Here is a 25,030-nt window from a genome sequence, read left to right as displayed (position 1 = left end):
TACTTATAAAATGTCAATCTTTATTTAAACCCAAACTACAGTCTCCACAACATAGCAAATGGGTAACAGAATGCTAGCATAAAAAACACAGGACATACCAATTCCATTTTCAATTACAGTTCAGTTTCTATGGGAGAAAAGTGTATTAATGATTAACTACCAATTTAAAGAAATGCCACAAATACATTTTACAGCTATATCAACTACTAGACTGACGAGACACAAATACCAGTACAAATTAGCAGCAATGTGTCAAAAGGAAAGCCATAAATGAAATGCATTAGAATTCACATTCTGAAGCCTTATTGGAGAGCTCTAATGGGAGGCCAACCAATTCAAAAAGACAATTTAGCAGAAAACCCAGAAAAATTGACATTGTGTCCTAAAAAAGGTGGTCCTAGGCTTACATACATACAAATTCCAACATCTTCAGGCCATCCCTATCAGTTGGTACACTTGGTCCATCACAGTTATGGAGACCACCATAGATGTACCTCGATTCCCCTCCTTCAGGGAGAAGTAGTTATATTCATAACTTCACGACTGGCTGGCCCAAATTGTTTGACTGTACTAGACAGGGCCGCATAAGGATGTCCATGTCATAGAATATCTACAATAGAGAGGTAATCCTCTCATCTCTGAGCAGAGCGCCAGTCTCAACCGTACATGTCCTCTCTGTCTGCGTTGTAGATCTCTCCCTCCTGCAGGGAGGCGAAGTTGAGGAAGTGAGAGGGGCGATGGACCTCGTGGTAGAACTCCTTGGGGTTGGACAGCTGCAGGTCATACTTCATGTTGGGGTCGTGGCGGACACCTGAAAGAGGAGGATGTATAATTGAGATACTTTTGGTAATGTAGTGTATGTGGACAACCCTTCAAATTAGTGGATTTGGCTATTTTTCAGCCACAGCATTTACTGACAGGTGCATAAAATCGAGCAAATAGTCATGCAATCTACACAGACAAACATTGGCAGTAGAATGGCCTGTACTGAAGAGCATAGGATGCTAGTTCGTCAAATGTTTGCCTTGCTTGAGTTGCCCTGGTCACCTGCAAGTGCTGTTATTGTGAAGAGGAAACATCTAATAGCAACAACGGCTCAGCAGCGAAGTCACAAACTCACAGAACGGGACCGCCAAGTGCTGAAGCATGTAAAAATCATCTGTCCTCAGTTGCAACACTCCCTACCGAGTTCCAAACTGCCTCTGGAAGCAACGTCAGCACAATAACGGTTTGTCGGGAGCTTCATGAAATGGGTTTCCATGGCCGATCAGCCATACACAAGCCTAAGATCACCATGCGCAATGCCAAGCATCGGCTGGAGTGGCGTAAAGCTCGCTGTCATTGGACTCTGGAAACGCTTTCTCTGGAGTGCTGAATCCCACTTTACCATCTGGCAGACGAATCTGGGTCAGGAGAACGCAACCTGCCCCAATGCATAGTGCCAACTGTAAAGTTTGGTGGAGTAGGAATAATGGTCTGTGGCCCTTTTTAATGGTTTGTGGCCCTTTTTCATGGTTCGCGCTAGGCCCCTTAACTCAACTGAAGGGGAATGATAACACTACAGCATAATGACATTCTAGATTATTCTGTGCTTCCAACTTTGTGGTAGGCCCTTTCTTGTTTCAGCATGACAATGCCCCCGTGCACCAAGCGAGGGCCATACAGAACGCCGACTGCGAGCCAGGCCTAATCGCCCAACATCAGTGCCCGAACTCACTAATGCTCTTGTGGCTGAATGGAAGCAAGTCCCCGCAGTAATGTTCCAACATCTAGTGGAAAGTCTTCCCAGAAGAGTGGAGGCTGTTATAACAGCAAAGGGGGGACCAACTCCATATTAATGCCCATTATTTTGGAATGAGATGTAAGATGAGCAGGTGTCCACATAGTTTTGGCCATGTAGTGTATGTTGACAAACACACTGCAAGCACGTGATTGTAAAAATGCTTAATTTTCCTAATATGTTTATTTCACTGATGTTGAATTTAATGGTTTCAAATACACTGAGATTTGAAGACACTGATGGTTCGCCATTAAACAAGATTCTCTATTTAGCACGCGTTTTAGTCTGGGGATAGATTTTAATATGTGTCTGCGAAATCCGCCCTGCAAGCAGTGTAGTCTTAGCAGAGAATCCCGTGTTCTATGCACTACTCACCCATGAAGTTGTAGTTCCAGGAAACCTGTCCAGGCACCATGAAGAAGCCCAGGAAGCGGTCAGACAGAAGCATCTGAACCCTCTCATAGTGGGAGGGCAGGTAGCCCTTGGGGTTGTTGCCCTTGTCTGTGTTCTGTCTGCCCCACTCGTACCCACTGGGAGTCAGCTTGTAGGCCGTCAGAGTGCATGAGCCAGGAGTGAAACTGGAAATGAATAAATATACATGATGCAACTAGAATGTTAAGAAGAGATGCATGTATAGGTGGACTTGATCAATGTTTACAAATGTGGTTGGGACGGTGAACTAGACTTGTGCCTTAGCGCAACAGGCTAACCCAGTCTAGTGACGAGTAGACTGCCTGGATTCAAACCCAGACAGTCACACCAACCAACATACAATGCCCTCTATCATGAAGTAAAACCTTTTTCAAATTAGCTGCTACAGTTGAAGTGGGAAGTTTACATACACCTTAGCCAAATACATTTAAACTCAGTTTTTCACAATTCCTGACATTTAATCCTAGTAAAAATTCCCTGTCTTAGGTCAGTTAGGATCACCACTTTATTTTAAGAATGTGAAATGTCAGAATAATAGTAGAGTGATTTATTTCAGCTTTTATTTCTTTCATCACATTCCCAGTGGGTCAGAAATGTACATACACACACAATTAGTATTTGGTAGCATTGCCTTAAAATTGTTCAACTTGGGTCAAATGTTCCGGGTAGCCTTCCACAAGCTTCCCACAATAAGTTGGGTGAATTTTGGCCCATTCCTTCTGACAGAGCTGGTGTAACTGAGTCAGGTTTGTAGGCCTCCTTGCTCGCACACGCACTTACAGTTCTGCCCACACATTTTCTATAGAATTGAGGTCAGGGCTTTGTGATGGCCACTCCAATACCTTGACTTTGTTGTCCTTAAGCCATTTTGACACAACTTTGGAAGTATGCTTGGGGTCATTGTCCATTTGGAAGACCCATTTGCGACCAAACTTTAACTTCCTGACTGATGTCTTGAGATGTTGCTTCAATATATCAACAATTTTCCTTCCTCATGATGCCATCTATTTTGTGAAGTGCACCAGTCCCTCCTGCAGCAAAGCACCCCCACAACATGATGCTGCCACCGCCAAGCCCCCCCCCCCTTTCCTCCAAACATAACGATGGTCATTATGGCCAAACAGTTCTATTTTTGTTTCATCAGACCAGAGGACATTACTCCAAAAAGTACCATCTTTGTCCCCATGTGCAGTTGCAAACTGTAATATTGCTTTTTTATGGTGGTTTTGGAGTAGTGGCTTCTTCCTTACTGAGCCCCCTTTTAGGTTATGTTGATATAGGACCAGTTTTACTGTGGATATAGATACTTTTGTACCCGTTTCCTCCAGAATCTTCACAAGGTCCTTTGCTGTTGTTCTGGAATTGATTTGCACTTTTTGCACCAAAGTACGTTCATCTCTAGGAGACAGAACGCGTCTCCTTCCTGAGTGGTATGTCGGCTGCGTGGTCCCATGGTGTTTATACTTGCGTACTATTGTTTGTACAGATGGACGTGGTACCTTCAGTCGTTTGGAAATTGCTCCCAAGGATGAACCAGACTTGTGGAGGTCTACAATTTTTTTTTCTCTGAGGTCTTAGCTGATTTCTTTTGATTTTCCAATGATGTCAAGCAAATATGCACTGAGTTTGAAGGTAGGCCTTGAAATACATCCACAGGTACACCGCCAATTGACTCAAATGATGTCAATTAGCCTATCAGAAGCTTCTAAAGCTATGACATAATTTTCTGGGATTTTCCAAGCTGTTTAAAGGCACAGTCAACTTAGTGTATGTAAACTTCTGACCCACTGGAATTGTGATACAGTGAAATAATCTGTCTGTAAACAATTGTTGGAAAAATTACTTGTGTCATGCACAAAGTAGAAGTCCTAACCGACTTGCCAAAACTACAGTTTGTTAACAAGAAATTTGTGGAGTGGTTGAAAAACAAGTTTTAATGACTCCAACCTAAGTGTATGTAAACTTCCGAATTCAACTGTATATGCAAACTCACTGCTGGTAAGTGTAAAGAAAAAAGCAAGTACAACAATCTGGCCTACCTGCAGGTGATGATGATGGTCTTCTCTCCGTCCCAGGCGGGGTTGTCAGCCATGATCTTGGCGTGGCTGGTAACGTCCTGGGGGGAGAGCTGGGGAGACTCGTTGGGCTGGGTGTGGATCCAACCCAGGGGCTCCATCTCCTGTAGGGGGGAATACAGGGTAGAGAAGAGGTGAGACACAGGGGAAGTAGAGAGGTGTGTGTGTGTTCTGCCCTCATCAGGAACTCAACACTTCCAATTTCAAAGGCTACGGCATACATAAAAACACAAGGAAAATGAGTAATGGTCCATGGTTTATCACTTCCAAAGTCTGAGACGTGATCCAGTAAACAGCATGCATTACATGGAATCAAATCGTGTTATATGCATGTGTGTCCCTGTGTGTGTACTTATCCCCAAAGTCTGTACCTTGAGGTACTCGTGACCAGGCAGCTGATTGGGTAGGTGGACGGTCTGATGAGTTCCCCACTGGGGTACCATAACGATACACCTGATCTCCTTCACCTGGGGGTTGTCAGGGGGACTGGTGCCGTACAGGTAACCTGCAATCTGAAGACAGAGGGGATGTACACGTCAGCAACACACATTCAGATTTACAGATATATAAGACATCTGTTCCAGGAGCACTTCATTCATATAAGAGGATTACAATAATAATGGGATGTTGATAGATATGAAGGTAAAGTGATTTGACTGTTTTAGCATCATGGTAGGACTTTTATCACAAGGGTCACAAGCAGAGACAACTGGGAGAAGTTTACTTTGATACAAACAGGATAAACCGTAGGCTACTGACCTGGGCTCGCAGGTCTGAGATGCAGATGAACTTCTTGAGGACGTTCTTGGGCAGGATGTAGGTGTAGCCTGTCTCCTTGATGTCATCAGACGACACGTAGATGTGGTTGGTCCTCAGGTGCAGGTTGGCAGCAGAGATGGCCCTGCAGGAGGACAAGGAAGAACCACGTTAGGACTTTCAGACAAGACAATAGAAACAGAAAATAATTCTTAAAAAGGTCAAGTTATCAAATAGCATTATAGACGCTCTAACTTCTGAAGCTATGGCCTTGATTTTACAACTCCCGCTTTGAGGACTAACTATAATATAACAGTCATAAAGCTCCATGAAAGTTTATTACATTTCTTTGTCAGCACCATGTGTGAGTGGAAGGATATATAAACCTAATTCCAATGTCACAATCATATCACCGTAATATTATTGTAAAAATATAGGGAAACTACAACATTTAAAATGCAAATAGTCTCCCCCTACATACCTGACTCTCCATTCTGTCTTGGAGGAGAAGGTCTGTGTCTCGTAGTTGGAGGTTGTTGAGGTGATGATCTCGTCTCCGTGTTTGTTGACTGTGCGTGTCTGCGTGGCGGTGAGCTGGGACTGCTCCTTGGTCTGCTTCTCGATCTCAGCGATCTGCTGGCGCTGCTGGGATGGAGCAGAGATCTCCATGCCCAGGATGATGTCCCGGATCTCAGACTGGGTCAGAGACGCCACGTTCACGCTGGAGAGGACAGAGTTGAAGTCATATGGCTGAGAGAAGTTTGGGAATGAAATAAATGCTCGCTTGCAGTGGGAATCCCAGATGCTACTTGATTCCACAAAAATAGTCCTACGCATTTTTGCATTAGCTTATTGAGATTGTTAAGAGTTTTCTTTGAGAGGTGTTCTGATCTCTCATAATGGCAAATGGAAGTTAATATACGTATGACAGCATTATGAAGCTTCATGAAAGCTTTACGAAGGCCACCAAAGCCATTACAGACACTCACTTGTTCTTCTTTCCATAGTCGGCCAGGATGAGGTCTTTGAGCTGCACCTCCACCTTGATCCACTCCTCGTCGGTCAGCGTGGGCCAGATGTGGTGAGGCTCTGTGATGGTGGTCTTATCAGGCTTCAGGATCACCTTGGCACGGTCGTTGTTCACATGGAGCGCCCTTAGGATCAGGATGAGACGGGAGAATGCCTAGAGACAGGAAACAGAGCCATACAGATCTGTGAAGTTACTTGAATGTTTACGATTTATCTTTGAAAGACAGGGTTCTGAAAAGGGGACTTTTCTTTTTATGCTGAGTTTAGTACAAAAAGAGTAGAAAGTAGACTCACGGTGTAGGAGGAGATGGTCTTGAGCCAGTCGTCGTACAGGTTGAAGAGGACCATCTGAGGCTCGGTGGCCTTCAGGATTAGGTCTCCAAACTTCTCCACCTTCAGACAGGCCTGGAAGGGCAGCTGCAGCTCAGAGCCCTTGATCACGATGTTGGGGAAGTCCAGCAAGTGGACCTGGGAGGAGGAAGGGATAAAAATAAAAATGGTCCACATTGGTCATCTCAAGTCTTTCAATATTAATAATGTCAAATCGTATCAAAACACATCACTGATCATCACAATAGTTAATATTTATAATCTCAGTCAAGTTCAACTGAGTCCTCTTCATCTCTACTGATGTGTAAATTGGGCAGATTAATGCTATGTCTACATCAATGAGGTGGAGTGTGAAGCGCAATCGATGTGATTGTGAGTTATGGGGTCTCACCTCGAGGGGATCCAGCATGCCCTTCCTGGTGACAATGATCTGTTTGGGCTGCTCCTCCACAGGGAGGGAACGAATAAGAGCAGCCACCTCCTCAGCTGTCTTCCACTTAGCCAGCTATAAAGGGAGAGGGAACAGAGGAAGGAAAGGAAAGAAAGAGGGAAGGGAACAAGGTGAGGACATTTTATTTATTAGATTGTTTATTTAACTAGGCAAGTCAGCTAAGAACAAATTCTTATTTACAATGACGGCCTACCCCGGCCAAACCCTGACGACGCTGGGCCAATTGTGTGACACCCTATGGGACTCCCAGTCACGGCCGGTTGTGATACAGCCTGAAATTGAACCAGGGTCTGTAGTAACGCCTCTAACACTGAGATGTAGTGCCTTAGACCCCAATGAGCATAACTAGCCTTCCATGCATATTTGTTTTGCTCCATTCCAGAGAGTTTTATTGCCATGTGCATTGCTAAAGAGAGTGACAGGTCTTTTTCATTTGAAGACGTACCTGTCCCAGACGTTTCTGTCCGGCCCACACAGAGGTGTGGATGATCTTGAGGAAGAGCTGGCCTGTCCTGGGGTTGAAGATGAAGATGGCTCCGTTGATGGGCTTGGTGGTCAAGTTACCCTCAAACGTCTGCAAGGACAGAGCAGGAGTATTTAAAGGACTGAAGACAGAGGATGCTGAACACCGAGACTAGCTATCTAACAGTAGATCTTTTCACAAATGTTTAATTGTCTGAAAATGTTTCACTCTGCATGAAAAGCTATTTTAGAGGTACACTGTTGTGCCAGACAGAATCCAACCCATATAACTGGAATCCCTAGAACATTGACACCAATCTCAGAATGTCTGACTTCTCACTCACCTTGTGGATGGTGACACGGTAGACGTTAGTGTCGTCCACAAACCAGATGATCTGATTGGAGAAGAGCTCTCCGTAGTTCTGGGAGGACAGGTAGGGCTCAGTGGGCTCTGAGGAGTAGAGCTGCAGACCCTTACGGATGCGCTCCCTCAGGACGTACAGAGCAGGGTTGGCCTTCATGATCTTAGCCATGGCCTGCTGGATCAGAGGCTTGCCTCCCGGGAACCAGTTACCATACCCACTGGAGGGAGGAGAGAGAAAAGAGGGTGGATGATGAGTTCATATGTTATGTAACAGACGTAAACAGACACGTGTTCCATAACCCCCTTGAGTTGAGAGGGCAACGGTTGACAACCATACAAGACTACAAGCTACGCTAACAAAACGTCAGCACTTATCATGTGGACATTAGTTGAAATGCTAGAACTCATGTCAACAGGCTAGAACATTTCTCCATTACTTATCATGCAGATATTAGCAGAAATGTTAGCGTAGCTATGCTAACCTGTGGAGGTTGTAGGCCAGGTCGATGGCGATGAGCACCCCGGTGGGGGAGGGGTAGATGCTCATGTTGTCGGTGGTGTAGTCCAGGAACTTGGCTCTAGCGTAGCGCTCGATGTCGTGAGAGTCGTAGTCTCCCCAGCGAAGCTGTATGTCAATCCAGTACTTCTGGGTGGTGGTGCTGTCCATCACGTCCCTGAAGAAGAGAGAGAGGTCAAGGATTAATTAGTACTAAGAAAGAAATAAGGTCTTTATAAATTGCAAGAACTTGGCTTCTTGTCAAACTTGGATCTATTATGTCATCGAAGTTTGGAAGCCGCTTCCATTTTGAGAAGGCATATTAAAAATGGATATCTGCGAAACATCGTTCATATCCGACAAACTAAGAAAAGGCTTCAGTGTTAACGTGATACAAAGTTAAAGACTGTAGTGTCGTACTTTGAGTCAGCGAGCAGCGAGGGGCGTGAGACGTTCCACTTGTAGGAGGCGAAGAGTAGTATGTCAGCGCAGGAAGAGTTCATCTTGTAGGACTTCCTGGGGTGAATGGTTTCCTTCTGCACGGTCTCAATCTCCAGGGCATCCAACTCCTGGTCAAACACCTACATAGACAGAGGAAACTCATTATTTTATGGAAAAGTTTTTATACAATCAAAATGGACTTTTCAACCACGTTGTTTTGTGATGTTGGTAGAGAATGTCCTTGAAAAAAATGCAGTGACATTTGGTTTTTGCTGCCCAGAAAGGCAGTGAAGGAAAAGGTACACAAAACGTATCATTGGAGTTTACAGTTATGTCTCAGGGTCTTCAGACTTCCTGTGATCCCTGATTGAACCAAATACATCAAGCTGAGATATAAGCTCCTAGTAACGTGCCTGACAGAGATCCATGACGACGCTCTCGTGGATCTTCTGCCACAAATGAGCCCTGAAGATCTGGATGAGGGAGATCTTCAGGGTGGGGATCTTTCCGTGCATGAAGATCCCAGTCAGATCCAGCTGCACCTGGAAACCCACGTACACCTAGAGAGGACAGAGTACGGAGCGTGATTGTCAAGAGTAGCAAAACAACATCTGGGAAATGCATCCGTGTGCGTGTAGTCGGGTACTCACGTTGGCCCTGTTGATAGTGGGAGACCACCAGAGGGTGAAGCGACGGTTGGGGATCTGGTTCAGACCAGATCTCTGGGCGTTGGTCAGCTTCTTCCATTTCATGGACTCCTCAAAGCCACTGGCCTTCTCCCTGTGGTGAAGTGGAGATCAGGCTGGAGGTTAGCGAGGTAAAACCCCATACCTCACATCTACATTACTGATGTTATACTGTGTCTTTGAGCATGCATACCACAAATACTTTTGAAAATGTTTGAAAAGAGTGAGCAAAGCAGTCATCAATGGTGGTTACTTTGAAGAAACTCAAATATGAAACATTTTGATTTGTTGAATTTTTTTGGGTTACTACATGATTCCAAATGTGTCATTTCATAGGTTTGACGTCTTCACTATTATTCTACAATGTAGAAAACATTCTTTATAGTAAAAATAAAGAATAACCCTGGAATGAGTAGGTGTGTCTAAACTTTTCACCGGTAGTGTATGCACACGCGCAACAATAACAATTAAGTCATATAGTGAATGAGTGTGTGGTACTGACCAGAACAGACCCTCCCAGGTGGGGAAGTAGGTTCCTTTGAAGAGCGTGTGTTCCAGGATGCCCTCCACCCCTCCCAGAGCCTGGATCATGTCTGTCCTGTAGTTGTTGAGGTTCCACAACTTCCCGTCATGCCGCTGGTGGGTCCACCAGAACGGGTTCTGCTTCAGAACCTACGGGACAATCAGACAGAATAGAGTTAATGTTCTGCTTCACAACCTAGGAGACTATGAGAAAGAGCATAACATTAATGTTTGGACAAATGCTTTAGGCATTTACCAGAATTGAAATGTATTTGTAAATGTCCAAGTCCATCTTTCGTTAGAGCTCATAAAAAAATGATCTGCAGTACCCACTGGTTCCTGTCTTACCTGGTACTGTTTGAAGTCAGTGCGGACCCTCCAGCCCTTGTCGTAGGCCAGCGTGTGTCTGTCCTTCTGGAACAGGGTGTTGATACGGGGGATACCTCTGTCCCAAGAGTCCTCCAAGTCCTCCAGGGTCAGACGCCTGACAGGGACAACACATCATCAACTCTCATAGTCCTAAGCCTCTGAACCATTTGACCATCTGGTTACAGACCATGCAGCTAAATCTGGGTTTACACCCCACCAAGTGTTCTCCTTAGAAAAACCTCAAATGTTGAGTTACACATTCTGGCATGCACCAAAATGTCCATGTGGAGCCACCCGTGCAGTGTGTGATTAGGTACGCCGAGTGGAGCTTAAATCCAGCCTACGTAGGGACAAGGGGTTGGATTTGAGATAGGGCAACTGTCTTACCTGTGTAGGAGGTGTTCAGTACCTGTTCTGTGCGATAGCCTCCTGTCTCTTCAGGGCGTACTCTGCCCAGACTCTCTGGGAGTCGATGAACTCACTCTCCCAGGGCTGGATGTAGCGGTACAGGTTAGGAATCAGCTGGTCCTCCTCGTGGCTCATACCGGACCGGAAATGGGTGATGCCAACGTCAGTCTGCTTCGACCACCTGAGGGAGAGGGAGGGGGGCAGGACAAGATGGGTTAGTGGTAATATCAATCGGTAGTAGCGACATTTCAAGGAGGCAGTAATGTAGCCAGGTCTATCTTCATTAGTTAACTAGAAACGTTATATCGTTATCCAGCTCTGAGGCTTACATTTCTATCAATTCAAGGTTATCAAAGCTTGCAGCAAGTGGACTTTGGGCCATAGAAGTTCCTGTATGAGGTTAACAGTCTAGACAAATCTTAGCTTCTACATATTCTGCGTTTTGCGCTTACCTCAGATCCGACTGTGGGATGAGGACGTGTCCCATGGACAGCATGCCCAGCCCTCCCAGCTCCTTGGGGGTGTAGAAAACGACAGGGGGGAAGCGACTGGGCATCTTGGAGTTGAGGCCAATCTTGATACGGGTCTGGATCTTGTTCTCACACTTCACCAGCAGGTCCAGCAGCTCCTGGGTGTTGACCACCGCCTCGCGGAAGTACGTCATCAGCCCTATCAGAGCCGTGTTCCACTTGTTCACAATCTGACGGGAGATTCAATTATTAACATTAGTACAGTTCTCATAACTATAGACTACATTTATGAACCCAACTAATGATTCAATTCATTTTAATACATTTCTTTAGTTGGTATACTTCTATACACAATTATATTTAACTTTTGGGAACGGGGGGCAGTATTGAGTAGCTTGGATGAATAAGGTGCCCAGAGTAAACTACCTGCTGCTCAGGCCCAGAAGCTAGAATATGCATGTAATTAGTAGATTTGGATAGAATACTCTAAAGTTTCCAAAACTGTTAAAATAATGTCTGTGAGTATAACAGAACTCATATGGCAGGCAAAAACCTGAGAAAGATTTCCCACTTCCAGGTTGGATGAGGTTTGTAGTTTATTAAGCGATTGCCAATCCAATATACTGTGTCTATGGGGTCAGATTGCACTTCCTAAGACTTCCACTAGATGTCAACAGTCTTTAGAATGTTGTTTCAGGTTTCTACTGTGAAAGGGGAGTGAATAAGAGCTGTTTGAACCAGGAGTCTGGCTGAAAGCCTTGAGTTGTTTATCGTGCGCGGCCGTGAGTGCGCGCCCCGTTCCCTTTCCTTTCTAAAGACAAAGGAATTGTCCGGTTGGAATATTATTGAAGATTTATGATAAAAACATCCTAAAGATTGATTATATACATTGTTTGACATGTTTCTACGAACTATAATGTAACTTTTTTGACTTTTCGTCTGGACTTTGAATGTGCCTTATGCATTTGGATTACTGGACTAAACACGCAAACAAAAAGGAGGTATTTGGACATAAAGATGAACTTTATCGAACAAAACACACATTTATTGTCTAACATGGAGTCCTGGGAGTGCCATCCGGTTTAGATCATCAAAGGTTAGTGATTAATTTTAACGCTATTTTTGTCTTTTGTGACACCTCTCCTTCTTTGGAAAATGGCTGTATGGCTTTCTGTGGCTAGGCGTTGACCTAACATAATCACATGGTGTGCTTTTGCCGTAAAGCCTTTTTGAAATCAGACACTGTGGCTGGATTAACAAGAATTTTATCTTTGAAATTGTGTATAATACTTGTATGTTTGAGGAATTTTAATTATGAGATTTCTGTTTGAATTTGGCGCCCTGCAATTTCACTGGCTGTTGGCAAGGTGGGACGCGTCCCACATATCCCAGAGAGGTTTTAATGTGAGAAAAACAATCTCAGTGAAGAAAGGAACAGTGGTGTTTTGTAAAGGAGTTACCTTGGTGAAGGTGGTGGATCCTGAGGCCATGAGGATCTGTCGCACTCTATTGTGGAACCGCTGCATGGACTCATCATCCACACGCAGGAAACACTGGGCCGTACGCTCTTTGGTCACCTACATACAGACGGACACACAGATGGACACAGTAAGCACAGCCTTCTCACCACATTTATCCTACAGTTAAAGGGATAGTTTCCACAAAAATAGTGTTCAAGCACCTGGCAATTCATAAAACCTTAGTACAAGGGACAAAAGTGTATCAGTGTATCAGTTCCAGTCAGCCACGGTGATGAAGGTGTGACTGTATCTGGTGGTGGCTGTCATGATTGTTTAGCATGCCACTGTTCCCCTGTATCACCATGGAGACGCAGGACAGGGTCAACTGGTGTGCGTAGAAACCAAGTAACATCACCCTTCCTCAGTCCCTTCTCTCGTTTATACAAGAGTCTCCATTATGAGGCTTACATCTAATGGTTGTATAAAATGAATGAGTAAAGATGAAACAATTTGTGAAATTATGTAATGTGATTTTAGACTGTTTAATGAAGGAAACTCCAATTCCCTTTGGAGTTTAACTAAATCAGAGGACCGCCCCATGAGCACAGTTATGGTCTGGCGTCATGGGACAGGCCCGTTTCTGCTAGCCGAAGAAAACCCAGGTGGGGGTTTTATATCACCAGACCAGCTTACCTCGATAACGAGGGCTAAGGTTTGAGACCAGACCAGACCAGAACCTCTATCACAGAGGGAAATAAGGGTTTGAGTAGATTGCTGAATCTTTTAACCATCCCACGTTGTTAAACTCTTTGACTATCGATACCGAAAGAATAAGAACAAGTCTTTGATATTAATTACTAGTCTGCAGCTAGGAATTCGGTATCATTGAACGCGAAAGCCGACAACCGCCGAAACATCTATTCTATAACGACATGAATGAATGTTACTCTGAGCTATCCATTCTAACCACGGCAGAGAGAGAGAGAGAGAAAGAGAGGGAGCGGACAAACTCTCCAATAGAAACAAACTTTTCAACAGAGATCCCGAAGACACACTGAGTGTAAATATATATATATTGATTGCAATTAGTCCCGGATGAGTGAGCGTTCATGTGCAAAGGAGTAGCATTGCAATGGTTATAATTATCAACTTTGCCGTGTCTCATCTCAGTCGACCCCCTCTTCCCTTTTGTCCACCAAGCCGTGATGCTGGTTTAGCCCACTAGGGCACATTCCCCTATAATCTACTGTTTGTTATGCATTTCTGTGAATTACTTAGTTAGTATATAAAGGATTTAAGACAATTGATGTATGGATGACTCATAGTGAAGACTGGGTTCGTGCAGATAACCAACAATTTACGACGTTTGGAATGAGACTAACGTGAGGTAAATAATAATTCATAAATTCGAAGACTAATTGATCAGATATTAAAATATCTGAAAATTATCTTTGTAATCTGAATATTTTCCTTGGTGCCCCGACTTCCTAGTTAATTACAGTTACATGATTAATCAGTTTAATCGCGTAATAATAATTAGAGAGGTATTTGATAAATAAGTCTTCAGTTTTAATGATGCCAAAGATACGACATCCCTCTCACCTCGTTCTGCAGGTTCCAGACTCCGTCCTTGTGGGTGAACTCCTCGTAGCTGGTGCGACACTTGGGCAGGATGCGGCACTCGAAGCCACACATGTTGAAGAGCAGGTTAGGGTTGTCTTTGCTGTAGACGGACACAAAGCTGTTCTCCCATTGGACCGTGGTCACAGAGCGAGGCAGGCGGTTCTTAATGTCCCAGAACACAGCACGACCCCTGGACGGTTACAGACAGGGAGGGACCACTATTATTTCACAAGATGTAAGTATCGCAGGGAAAATAACACGTGCAGGTCTCACGTCAGTACATCTCACACAAGGACTGCATTATTTCCTCAGCTACTCAACTACGGTTCCATATACACTCCATGTTAAAGAACTAGCAACGGGGGGGATGACTCACAGGTTGACGTCGTGCTTCATCAGTCTCATCCTGGCGTCTCTGGGCCAGCACTTCTTGTTGTTGTAGCCCACAATGTTCTCATTGTTGGGGTCAGGGTGCTCCGTCAGGTACCTCTGGATCAGGTCCCTGGCCTCATCAGCTGAGAATCTGGAAGGAGAAACAAGGAGGACATGTCAACCACTGAGCTTCTACAGATACCTACATGGTCTAAGCTGTTAGTCTGCACCAAGTAAAACTGTGTGTGCGTGTCTTCTGCTTCTACTCAGGTATTTGATGTAGAGTCAGTTAAGGAGTACTACCTCCTATCTAAGGTGTGGTCTAATTTGTATACCTGAAAAAGATGTGTATGCGGTCAATGTATCTGCAGTAGAGGCGGATGGGGTGGGCGCTCTCTGTGGCTGTATCCTGGAAAGACAGGAAGTCATTGGGCATCTGAGGGGGTCCGGCCATCTCACTGGCCCTGTGGAGCCCCAGCACCAACAGGTCCATGACCAGGCCGTAGTACTGCACGATGAACGAGGCAAACTGCAGACCACGGATGATACCGTACGAGTTGGTGTGGTTCATGTCCTGGGATGGGAGAGAGGAAGGATATGACGTTCGGTCTATATATTCACAACTAAACAGTTAGTAGGGAAGAGTGAAGTACAAGGTATGAAATCGAACAATGCCATCGTTCAACAACAAAAACATATTCACAATGCAAATACAATATCTTCCTCATTGCTTTTGAATGAGGAAAATTGGAAACTCAATTTACTTCCTGACTTGACTGAAATGAAATTGATCTAAACCCTTCACAACAATCCCCTCCTCGAGATGGCAAGGTGTTCTCACCTTGTAGTTGATGACCACGTTGTTCTTGGCGGTCATGTAGTCAGCGATGTTGTGGTCCACGATGAGACGCAGCAGTCTGTTGAGCAGCGTCAGATCTATTTTCTCATACATCTTCTCATAGCGAGACTCCAGCATCACGTTACACTCTCCCTCCATCGTCTCCCACACATCCTGCAGGTTGTTGATGCCTGGCAACAAAACATAGGATACAAACAGAGTGTTTTTGGCCAGCATTAATGGATATATAATGAAAGCATCTAACAGAAACAATTGAAGTGGTTGTCGATACGTTTTCCTATTATACAATATGCATTGACAGCATTGGCTTTGTGAATACACATATACAACTACTATAAGCAACACTCAACATTTTGGGACATTTGAAAGCAACGTTGTCTACCCAACATAGTCCTCACCTTGGCACCACTTGTAGACGAGGAGTGGAGGAGGCTCTGTGTCAGCCGGTTTGATCCAGGGGGGGAAGAGACGTCGTTTGTCAGCCTCATACCACAGGTACTGGTCCAGGTAGGCATCGGTGATCTTCTCCAGGGGCTCCACATCATACACAGGCACCAGGTGGCTGTACAGGTCCATGAACTCTATGCCCACCTAGAGAGGAGGGGAGAGAGGAATAGGTGATTATGTTCATAGAACAGAGATAGATTTGGGTATTGATACAGTTGTCTTTGTCAACTGAAAGTTCAAATAATCTCCATCTCGTTAGACAGAAATGGGGGGAACCTAGAGGTTAACTTGTGTTTTCAGAGTAACTTAAGTTGCTAATAAACCGATCATGAGGCAAAAAGCTTAGTGTGTATATAGAGTTGGTCCTGGGACTAACCTCCTTGAAGGCTCTCTGTGTGAGCAGGTGCCGTTTGATTCTGGACAGGGCCTCGTGAGGGTTGTCATAAGCCTGTTCTATCAGCCCCAACTCCTCTCTCTGGGACTGGTTCAGCCTGGACTTCACACTGGAAAGAGAAAACAACCACACAATCAAGTCACTGCAAGATCAAATAAATAACATACCTCAGCAGAAAGAATCTACAGGCATCTCATTACCCGATAAGCTATCCAAGGTAGCATTTAGCATTACAGTACATGTTCCCTAACAGGAGGCTACTGGGAGTTGGTGTGTTACCTGTAGGCCTCTTTGAGCCTCTCCAGGGCCAGGATGAGCAGCTTGGTGTCGTGTTTGTAGGACAGCGGGGGGAAGGGGATGGGGGAGAAGCGTCTGCTCTCCAGCCAGTGGACTGTGGTGGTGTAGATGGCCACAGCCTCCTCTGCTGTGATGTATGGACCATCCTGGGAGACACAGATGACATATTATACACACTGCTCTAAATAGATATGGCAATATGAAGTCATAGGAACCAAGTTAGCAGTTTTAAACAAATAATAACGATATCTTTAAATGATAGAAAAAGACAGGAACACAAGTGTCAGAGTATTATACTACCGACTCAGCCTGTTCTTCAGAGACTGGTGGCCCTGTTAACTCTGCTGGTTTGCTGTTGCATATCTGAATTGTCTACACTTCTCACAGCAGAGTAGGTAGTTGCACCATAGAGATAAAACTGTGTTTTACTTCCATGGTTGCATCAGCTATGCAGTTACCTAGTGCCTTCTTTCCCATAAATGAGGACCATAGTGTGCTGTATTACCTTCAGGTAGTTGTGCTGCCTCTCCTGCTCAGCCTTCAGGTACAGACGGGTCAGTCTGCCCAGGTTCTTCTTGCACACCGTCTTGTCCACGGTGGCGCCGCGCCTGATTCGCTCGCGGTTATAGTGGGCCGTGTTGGTCCACCAATCAGCTTTGGCCTTCACATACCGTAGGATCATGTTCTCGATGGGGGTGGGCAGGCCTGGGACCTGGAGGGAGGACACAGATTAGACAGAGCAAAAGCTGTCAGTACTGGATAGGTGTAAATGAAGTACATTCCAGGGAATCAAACTGCGTTTACTGCTTACAAAATTATTATTGCTGAAGACAACTGCGTTTGATGAAAGATGATATTTCTATAACATGTCACCAATAAATATTCTTAAAGCCATCATCTACTCTCCATTCCCTGAACTGCCCCTACCTTTTCGGCAGTAAAACCAAGCACACACACACCTGGAATGAAGCCCCAACATTCCTTTCCCTCTATATGCTGCCTCCTCATCCCTATACATCCCCTCTGTCATCATACCTTCCAGGGGATGTTGGCCTTCCAGCAGCGCCACGACTCAGAGAGGTGCTGCAGGATGGTTCTGGCCTTGTTCTGCTTGATGCCCTCAGGCATCATGTCCAGGATGTCATGCATCACGGCCGCACGCAGCTCTAGGTCAAAGTGGGACTCCACGCGCTGCTTCGTCACAGTCTTCGCCACGCCCTTGGAGTGACGACCTGTTGAAGGGGACATTCACGATTGGTTGATAGACTGAGAACACCATCAGTACAAGAGCTTCTCATGTGAGTAAATCAATGATCCATAGTTAATTCATCACGGTTTTCTTATCGTCACAGTTCATGTTCCTCCCTTTTCATAACCCTTCACAGGGACACATCGAAATATTGACAATTGCTCAAGGGCACAAAAGCAACTTGGCAAACAAGTACCGTAAATTCCGGACTATAAGCCGCAACTTTTTTCCCAGGCTTTGAACCCCGCGGCTTAAACAATGACGCGGCTAATATATGGATTTTTCCCGCTTTCAAATTTTTTTCTCTCCAAAAAAAAACACATTCTGTGACGTGCTCAGTTTTTTGGCGGCATGAAGCTTTCATTAGACCAATGAAATTGCCGAACGGGTTAAGGTCAAACAACTTTTTTGTTTACTGTTCAGATTAAATCGAGCGCTCTCAAACTTCCCATCATTCTGATTACGGTAGTCATTTTGTCACCCTCATCATGGCAAAGACACGGAGAAATGCATATGATGCAGCTTTCAAGTTGAAGGCGATTGATCTGGCTGTTGGAAAAGGAAATAGAGCTGCTGCACGGGAGCTTGGTCTTAATGAGTCGATGATAAGACGTTGGAAACAGCAGCATGAGGAATTGACTCAGTGCAAAAAGACAACTAAAGCTTACTGCTAATTTTTAGTTACAAGCCGTGTTTCGTTAAAGCCTATTTATTTTTGTTACAAGCCGTGTTTCGTTAAAGCCTATTTATTTTTGTTACAAGCCGTGTTTCGTTAAAGCCTGTGTAAAGTTCATTTGTTTCAATGTACCGGTAGGCACCTGCGGCTTATAGACATGTGCGGCTTATTTATGTTCAAAATAATATATATTTTTTAAATTCAGTGGTTACAGGCTTATATTCCGGAAATTACGGTAGTTCATTGATGGGCCATACCGCATTAGTTGATAATGATTAATTTCACACAAACAATTCTAACATGACCTATGACAAAAGGGAAGTTAAAAAGCCTTACCTTCGAACTGCCTGGCCAGCAAGTTGCCCAGCCATCTCTCTAGCAGGGGGGTGATGCCCCTCATGAAGAACAGCCATACCCTCCATCCTGGGGCCCAGAACCCACAGCCTGGACCCTTACCCACCGGACCCTGAGAACACACAGGAAAACGCACACCTTCAACAACAAACTCAGGCTTTAGTTTTGTCCCAAAATAACCAATACATTATAGAGCAGATGTGTTACTTAGTGGTGTTTCAGACATGTTTCCTTTACTAAATCTGCAATTAAGGTAATGTTTGTGTGCATTTACATAGATCTGTCTCTGTGTGTATACTCAGTACTCACAGTGTTGAAGCGGTAGTAGATGAGGTGCTTGAGGTCCTTGCACATGCGGATCTGTCTCATCAGCTTGTACTTGTAGCGGTACATGCCAGTCAGCTGGCCCACGTGGGCAAAGATGTACTGCAGCCCGTCTGCCAACTACAGACCAAGGAGGAAGTAGGGAGAAACAATACATATTAGGAAAGACTTTAAATCATTTAATAAAAACAGGTACTTCCTGGTAACTCGAAATGACACAACGACAAGGTTATAGTTTAACAACGTTTACTATACTGTATTAGCACACTACATGGTTGCCATTGCACTCAGGCCAGGTTCATCAACGAGATTGCTGCGCAGGCGCACTAATAACAGAGTGATAGCCCCGTAATAACAGAAATATAGGGATACTTAAAACATGAATTTAGCCAAAATCAAATCATGCTATTTAAACGCCACATAAAAAAAGATTTTATTGGAGCTTTAATGTGATTCAAATGTGTGTTACTGACCTGGAAAGCATCCACGTTGCCCAGTCGGTACTGTACGTGGCTGTCCACCACCAGCTTGCTGAGACGCAGCACCTCTCTGCACAGATGGAAGGCATTCCCGAACCTGGACTTCTTACGTTCCTGAAGGGACAGACACCACGGGCGCATTCAGCATGGTACAACGTTGTGGAACTCGTTTAGATAGAACTGCCATGAATAGAGCTGGCATGATTCCTTATTCTACATGTCAGAGGCATGTTCGTTCTATATATCATATTTCTATCTCCAACATTCGACAAAGTTTGCCAACTGAACGTGGCCCCGAAAACCCCTAAACTGTTAACTCAGTGCAGGTTAGATAAAATATGCTTGCAATGTAGCATGACACAAGCACCCCTTGATATTGAGCTACTACAGATTAGGATTTAGTTATGCAACTTAGACATCTAAGTAAGAAGGGCCGCGGTAAGCCAGGGCAAGGGGATATTTTTGGACCAGACTTGGGTCTACTTTGCTCTGTCTTGCACCTTTTTACATCAGCTGGCATCTAGCTTGACTGGTTACCTTTGTGGTGAGGGTCTTGACAGGCTTGAGGTTGAAGTTGTAATCCAGGTGCAAGTAGTTGAGGTTCTTGCGGTGGATGAGCAGGTTCAGCATGTTGTAGCCCTGTCTGCACACCTGCAGGCCCACCTCCACCCAGTCCAGCTTAGTCGACTGGAAGAACTTGGTGGCTTTGAAGGAACGGAACAAGTACCTGTAGGGGAGGACAGAGGAGGCTGGTCAGGTTCTGTTGTACATTTTTCCCCCCAAAATGGTGGTGCAAATAGTACATTCCAGTTATTTTTTCGTATGAAACACCAACAAACAAACATTGCCGAAATTCATGGTTCTTACGGTAATTTGAGAACTTGAGAATCATCACTGATGCTTACCTCTTCTTCTGGGCCTTGGGTGGTCTGTGTTTGAGAGCGTTGAGTACGTAATACTTGAGCAGTTTCTGGTAAGACACACGCACCTTCACTGGCTGGCCGGCCGGGCAGTGCTCACGATACCTGATAGGGGAGGCAGTCAGGCAGACACTCACTAATTAGATTTTAATTTAGTATTAATATGCCATCTTTATTAGGTTTACAATATCAGCAGAGACAAGAGTTCACAGATAGACATGTAATGACTGAAGATGACTGCTATATGTAGGACAAGTTACTTAGTTTTATTGTATTAGAGAAATGTTTCCAATAACTTCCAATAAATTAAAAAAGGCGATAAATACTTTTATACAGCAATAACAATTCCCAGACTACATCAACATTACCAAATAATGTTCTTTGAGTGTATCCTCACCAGTTCTTGATGAGTGGGATGTCGATGGCCCGCCTGGTCCTCCCAGATCGCAGATTGAAGGGGCGTGGCGCCCAGAGCAGAGCGATTCCATTGGCTGTGTTGTCTGTGTAGAGGGGCGTCTCCTTCAGGAAGGGCTCCACGTACTCTGGAAGCTCAAACTCCTCGTCATCCTCTGGCAGAGGCTCCTGACTCTGTAGGGGTGTGAGTATGTGTGAAAGAAGTTGGGGGGGAAAGAGCGAGTGAGGGGACAGCAACTGGAGCACACACACTGCAATAGAGGTATCCACTATTAGTTGACTCTCCCATTCTCAAAATAAGTGTTTGAATGCTGATGGACTAACTGCAGCACAGGTTCAGCTCAACCAGTAACCCACCATTCAATTCTCCTTCGGTCGTTACGCACTTGCATTGGTTTGCTTGTCTTTGTAGGAGGGCTCGTAGCTAGGTAGATATACTTTGAGAAAACATTTTTGTGCCCTAGTCTAGACGGCGTTAAATGCACTGCTGGGGCAGGGTTCATTACAATTCAAGAGAACTTTGTCACCGAAGGGCAATTTGGCTGTAGTGCATTACGTATAGTACACTAAAAACAACACATACCTTGACTGAGTGTCTGTGGGAGATGGGGTTGATCAGGGGGTCAAAGTAGAACGCTGGCAAATCAGGATCCTCAGTCTTGATGAAAACCACATTGGGAGTGTGGTACCTACAGAAACACTAGTTAGCATTGGTGGCTTATCACCCAAATGTGTGCATATCAATAGGTTTCCATTTCTGGAGTCTGGGAGGTTGTTCTGGGGCCTGTATGAGATTCTCAGTAGAGGGCATCTTTCTCACCAGGTGAGGTGAACGTGGTGGGGAAGGTTGTTGTACAGGTATGGGAAGGCAATCTTGTACTCCGTCCTGATTGGCTGTCTGATGATAATCTTGTTGATGTCGTTGAACTCGTTCCAGTCTTCATCTCTGAGATGGGAGAAGAGAGTTGAGGAACAGATACTTCAACAGTGAAATGCCCAAAAACCACCACATGGTAGACAGTACTAGGCTGTTACCACTAAGGGCTAACAGCCTAAAGACCCAGGCTCTTACTGGAGGTTGATGTCCCTAACTAGGGGTTCAAACTTGGGTCCCCCAGGGATGGCCATGTTGAGGGCCTTGGAGGTGAAGAAGGCCTTCAGGTCAAACAGGTAGAAATAGTTGTAGTCCACCAGGTCAGTCAGCAGCTGGTTGGCCAGACGGTACAGCGTGGACATCATGGGCAGGGTGAACTGCCAGCGCCTGTACGTGGTCCCGTTCACATACCTGGAGTTGGAGGGAAGGAGAGGAAGGCAGGTTCATATAAGTTCTAGAAGAAAATGTATATCCATTCCAGTCATGTTTTGTCTTGAAGAATACTTGACTGATTTCAACTTACCCAGAACTTGTGCTAAACCAACCAAGACTTGTGTTTAAATATTGTGGGTTACATTAATAGGTTTCAGGTCTTTGGTACGCTGTGATAATGTTCTGATGACCACCAGGCAATAGTTTAAACCATGCTCATTTGAAAATAAAGCAAAACGCTGTGTGCAGGTGTCCTTTCTGCATCAGGACTGTCCAGAGAGAAACCAAATGAGGTTTTGCTGTGACTCACTTGTTGGTGTCCTTAAGGGGCTGGTGTTCGTAGAGCCACTCCGCCACGGAGGAGTCCTCTTCTGCATCCAGCTCCATCTGGATGGCCTCCAGTGGCTCCACGTCCAGGATGTTATCAGCGTAGTCCAGCGGAGGTTCCTCATCGTCAAAGGGAGGGAAACGCATACGCTTGAAGTGACGACGGTCCCTTTTCTCACGGCGCATCATGATCCACATGGCGCTATGGAGAGAAGAGAGAACAAGGATCATCTAGGTGGTTTGAGACATCTATGGCTAACTAGTTTCTAACAATTCGTAGAGAGGACTTTATGGAAACTAGGCATACTTCAATTCAAAAACAGACCTCAACTGTTCCTTCACTTTAAAAATATACAAAAACAGAAATAAAAAATTGCTTGAACAGAATATTTGCCCATCTCACCCCCACTGGGCGATGTAGACAGGCTCTATGACCCAGGGGATCTCGTTGACAAAGGAAATGGCTCCGGTGATGTGGTATAGAACAGGCACGTCTCTGATCTGCTCCCAAGGCATGGGCATGTTCTCCAGTAGCTTCAGCACCGCGTGGGGCATGTACTTCAGGGCTCTGTGGAGAAGACCGCACAAAGAGGGAAGGGAAGTGGAGACAGTGAGGAAGGTGTGTGTGTTGGGAGATGGGTGAAAAGAGGAAAGGGGGGGCCATGGTTAGCAAACTACAAACTATAATTGTTTTAATTATTGTGATAGGTTCATGTTTTGCCGGTACAGCATACCACCACTTTTTATTTTGCAGGGACGCCGTACCACCGTACTTTCACCCCTGGATATCATACACATAACATTTTCCCAATTCACCAGAGTTCCATAGAGTCACTGAGAAGTTGCTTCATACCCCAGGTAGACCCTCTTGTCGTGACGGAACTTCCTGTTGGTCATGTCACCGTGGTCCCTGATGATCTTACGGACATGCTCAGGTGGCATGTCTTCCTTCTGGGCGTCAACAAACCCAAACTTCCTCTTCTCAGAGTAGCGCTTCGCCTGCAACTGCTGCCATTTTCTGGCTGTTGTATTGTGAAAATAACAATAATAGTTGAATTATAGTTTCATGCAATGTAATTTTCTATTTCATGAATTGAATAACAACCCCATGGAAATCATTGGCAAAGGGGCAATGAAATGTTATGTGTTTTGGTAGATGACAGACACATGAGACCAGTCCAATAGCTGTACATTAGATAAAACACATTGATCAAACGATCCCCTTGAGCTGAACCCACCTTTCTCTTGCAGTTTTTCCTCAGACATGTAATCTGGAACCTGGGCTGGGGGATGGATACCTGGGGGCATTCCACCAGGTACCCCTCTATAAGGGAATGCAGCTGCCATTGCGGCTCACAACTAGAAAGATTTATAATTTAAAATACTAATAAAAAGGGTCAAACAAGAATCATGTATTATTAGTTAGGTAGTACTTCAGCAAGGAACATATACCATGAGTGTCAATAACAAGTAATGCATTAGCTTTCTGTGCTCAATTCATCATGAAATGTTTCGATTTACCAACACGTTTACAATGGCTGCTGCTTTCTGGTAAATATAAATAAACTAAATCAACTGTGAGTAATTTTCAATATAGATCAATATTTCATTATTTTAGCTAGTAGGTGAAATCTTGAGCAGTGCAAAGTCTGGAAAGCTAGCTAGGTCGCTGGCTAACTAACTTAATTGGCGGATGTTTTATAACGTTAGCTGTAGCACGCATACAAATTCAAGTGTGTCGTTAGCGCACACACAATGGGGAAAAGCACAGGTGGGCAAATTAGTTAACCAATCGAGTAATACAATTCTAACCTATCATACGTGATTTGATTTAGCCAACTAACGTTAGTTGGCTAGTAGTTATTAGTTGGGCAACAACTTTTTTTTGTGAAGGCCCAGAATGAAAGTGCTAACGTTAGTCTGCTAATGCTAACCAGATCAATTGCACAACCAGAGGACCTGGCAAAACGTACCTCGTCCAGGGCAACTGCTTCGTATTGGAAATAGCCTCGGTTTGCATACGATTATAACAACATCTCTCGGTAAAAATGATATGAACTTTTCCCTGCTTTTCACGATTGTGTTGATTAGCCTTCCTCCTGCCCAAAGCACGCAGTGTAAACGACACCGCACGTTGCCCGCACTTCCCTTGAATTCACGAACGTACAGTACGCTGTTTGATGGATTTCAAACTACACAAACAAAGGGGGCTACGCAAGAATATGCACAAACGTAGAAGACAAGCGCACTAATTCAAAGTCTCCGGATGAAGAAACGGAAGTTTCGTCACTTGGACAGGATGTTTGGGTTTCAAAGTTCGACCTGTGTCTGCCTCTAAAAAAAACATAAATTTGTCAACACAAGTGCATGACAATGTCGATGTAGGTTTGTTATCAGATTACAACCATGTATGTAGCTACACTCATTGTTAAACGTAGCTAAAGTAAGACGTTGTATA

General features: G+C 44.7%; 1 protein-coding gene across 1 annotated transcript; it reads right to left on the bottom strand.

The window, feature by feature from the left end:
* On the bottom strand, positions 1-24,777 carry prpf8 (pre-mRNA processing factor 8). The gene is made up of 43 exons (XM_014214438.2): positions 24,546-24,777; positions 23,811-23,931; positions 23,426-23,594; positions 22,976-23,140; positions 22,556-22,774; positions 22,012-22,224; positions 21,760-21,885; positions 21,523-21,628; positions 20,923-21,113; positions 20,511-20,630; positions 20,143-20,332; positions 19,600-19,719; positions 19,112-19,246; positions 18,785-18,914; positions 17,559-17,755; positions 17,029-17,235; positions 16,506-16,669; positions 16,209-16,335; positions 15,784-15,976; positions 15,368-15,555; positions 14,862-15,100; positions 14,531-14,677; positions 14,134-14,344; positions 12,532-12,648; positions 11,054-11,301; positions 10,603-10,782; positions 10,173-10,308; positions 9,805-9,974; positions 9,267-9,396; positions 9,030-9,176; positions 8,596-8,756; positions 8,162-8,353; positions 7,660-7,897; positions 7,299-7,427; positions 6,794-6,907; positions 6,367-6,540; positions 6,033-6,226; positions 5,525-5,764; positions 5,047-5,188; positions 4,659-4,799; positions 4,252-4,391; positions 2,156-2,358; positions 1-811 (listed from the first exon to the last, which is right to left on the bottom strand). Exons 2-43 carry the CDS (start codon positions 23,917-23,919, stop codon positions 657-659), a joined length of 7,017 nt encoding a protein of 2,338 aa, XP_014069913.1. The 5' UTR covers positions 23,920-23,931; positions 24,546-24,777; the 3' UTR covers positions 1-656.
* Between the last annotated feature and the right edge of the window lie 253 nt (positions 24,778-25,030).

The sequence above is a fragment of the Salmo salar genome, chromosome ssa09, assembly GCF_905237065.1.
Source record: "Salmo salar chromosome ssa09, Ssal_v3.1, whole genome shotgun sequence".
Classification (NCBI taxonomy): domain Eukaryota; kingdom Metazoa; phylum Chordata; class Actinopteri; order Salmoniformes; family Salmonidae; genus Salmo; species Salmo salar.
This window is presented reverse-complemented; position numbering and strand designations above follow the sequence as displayed.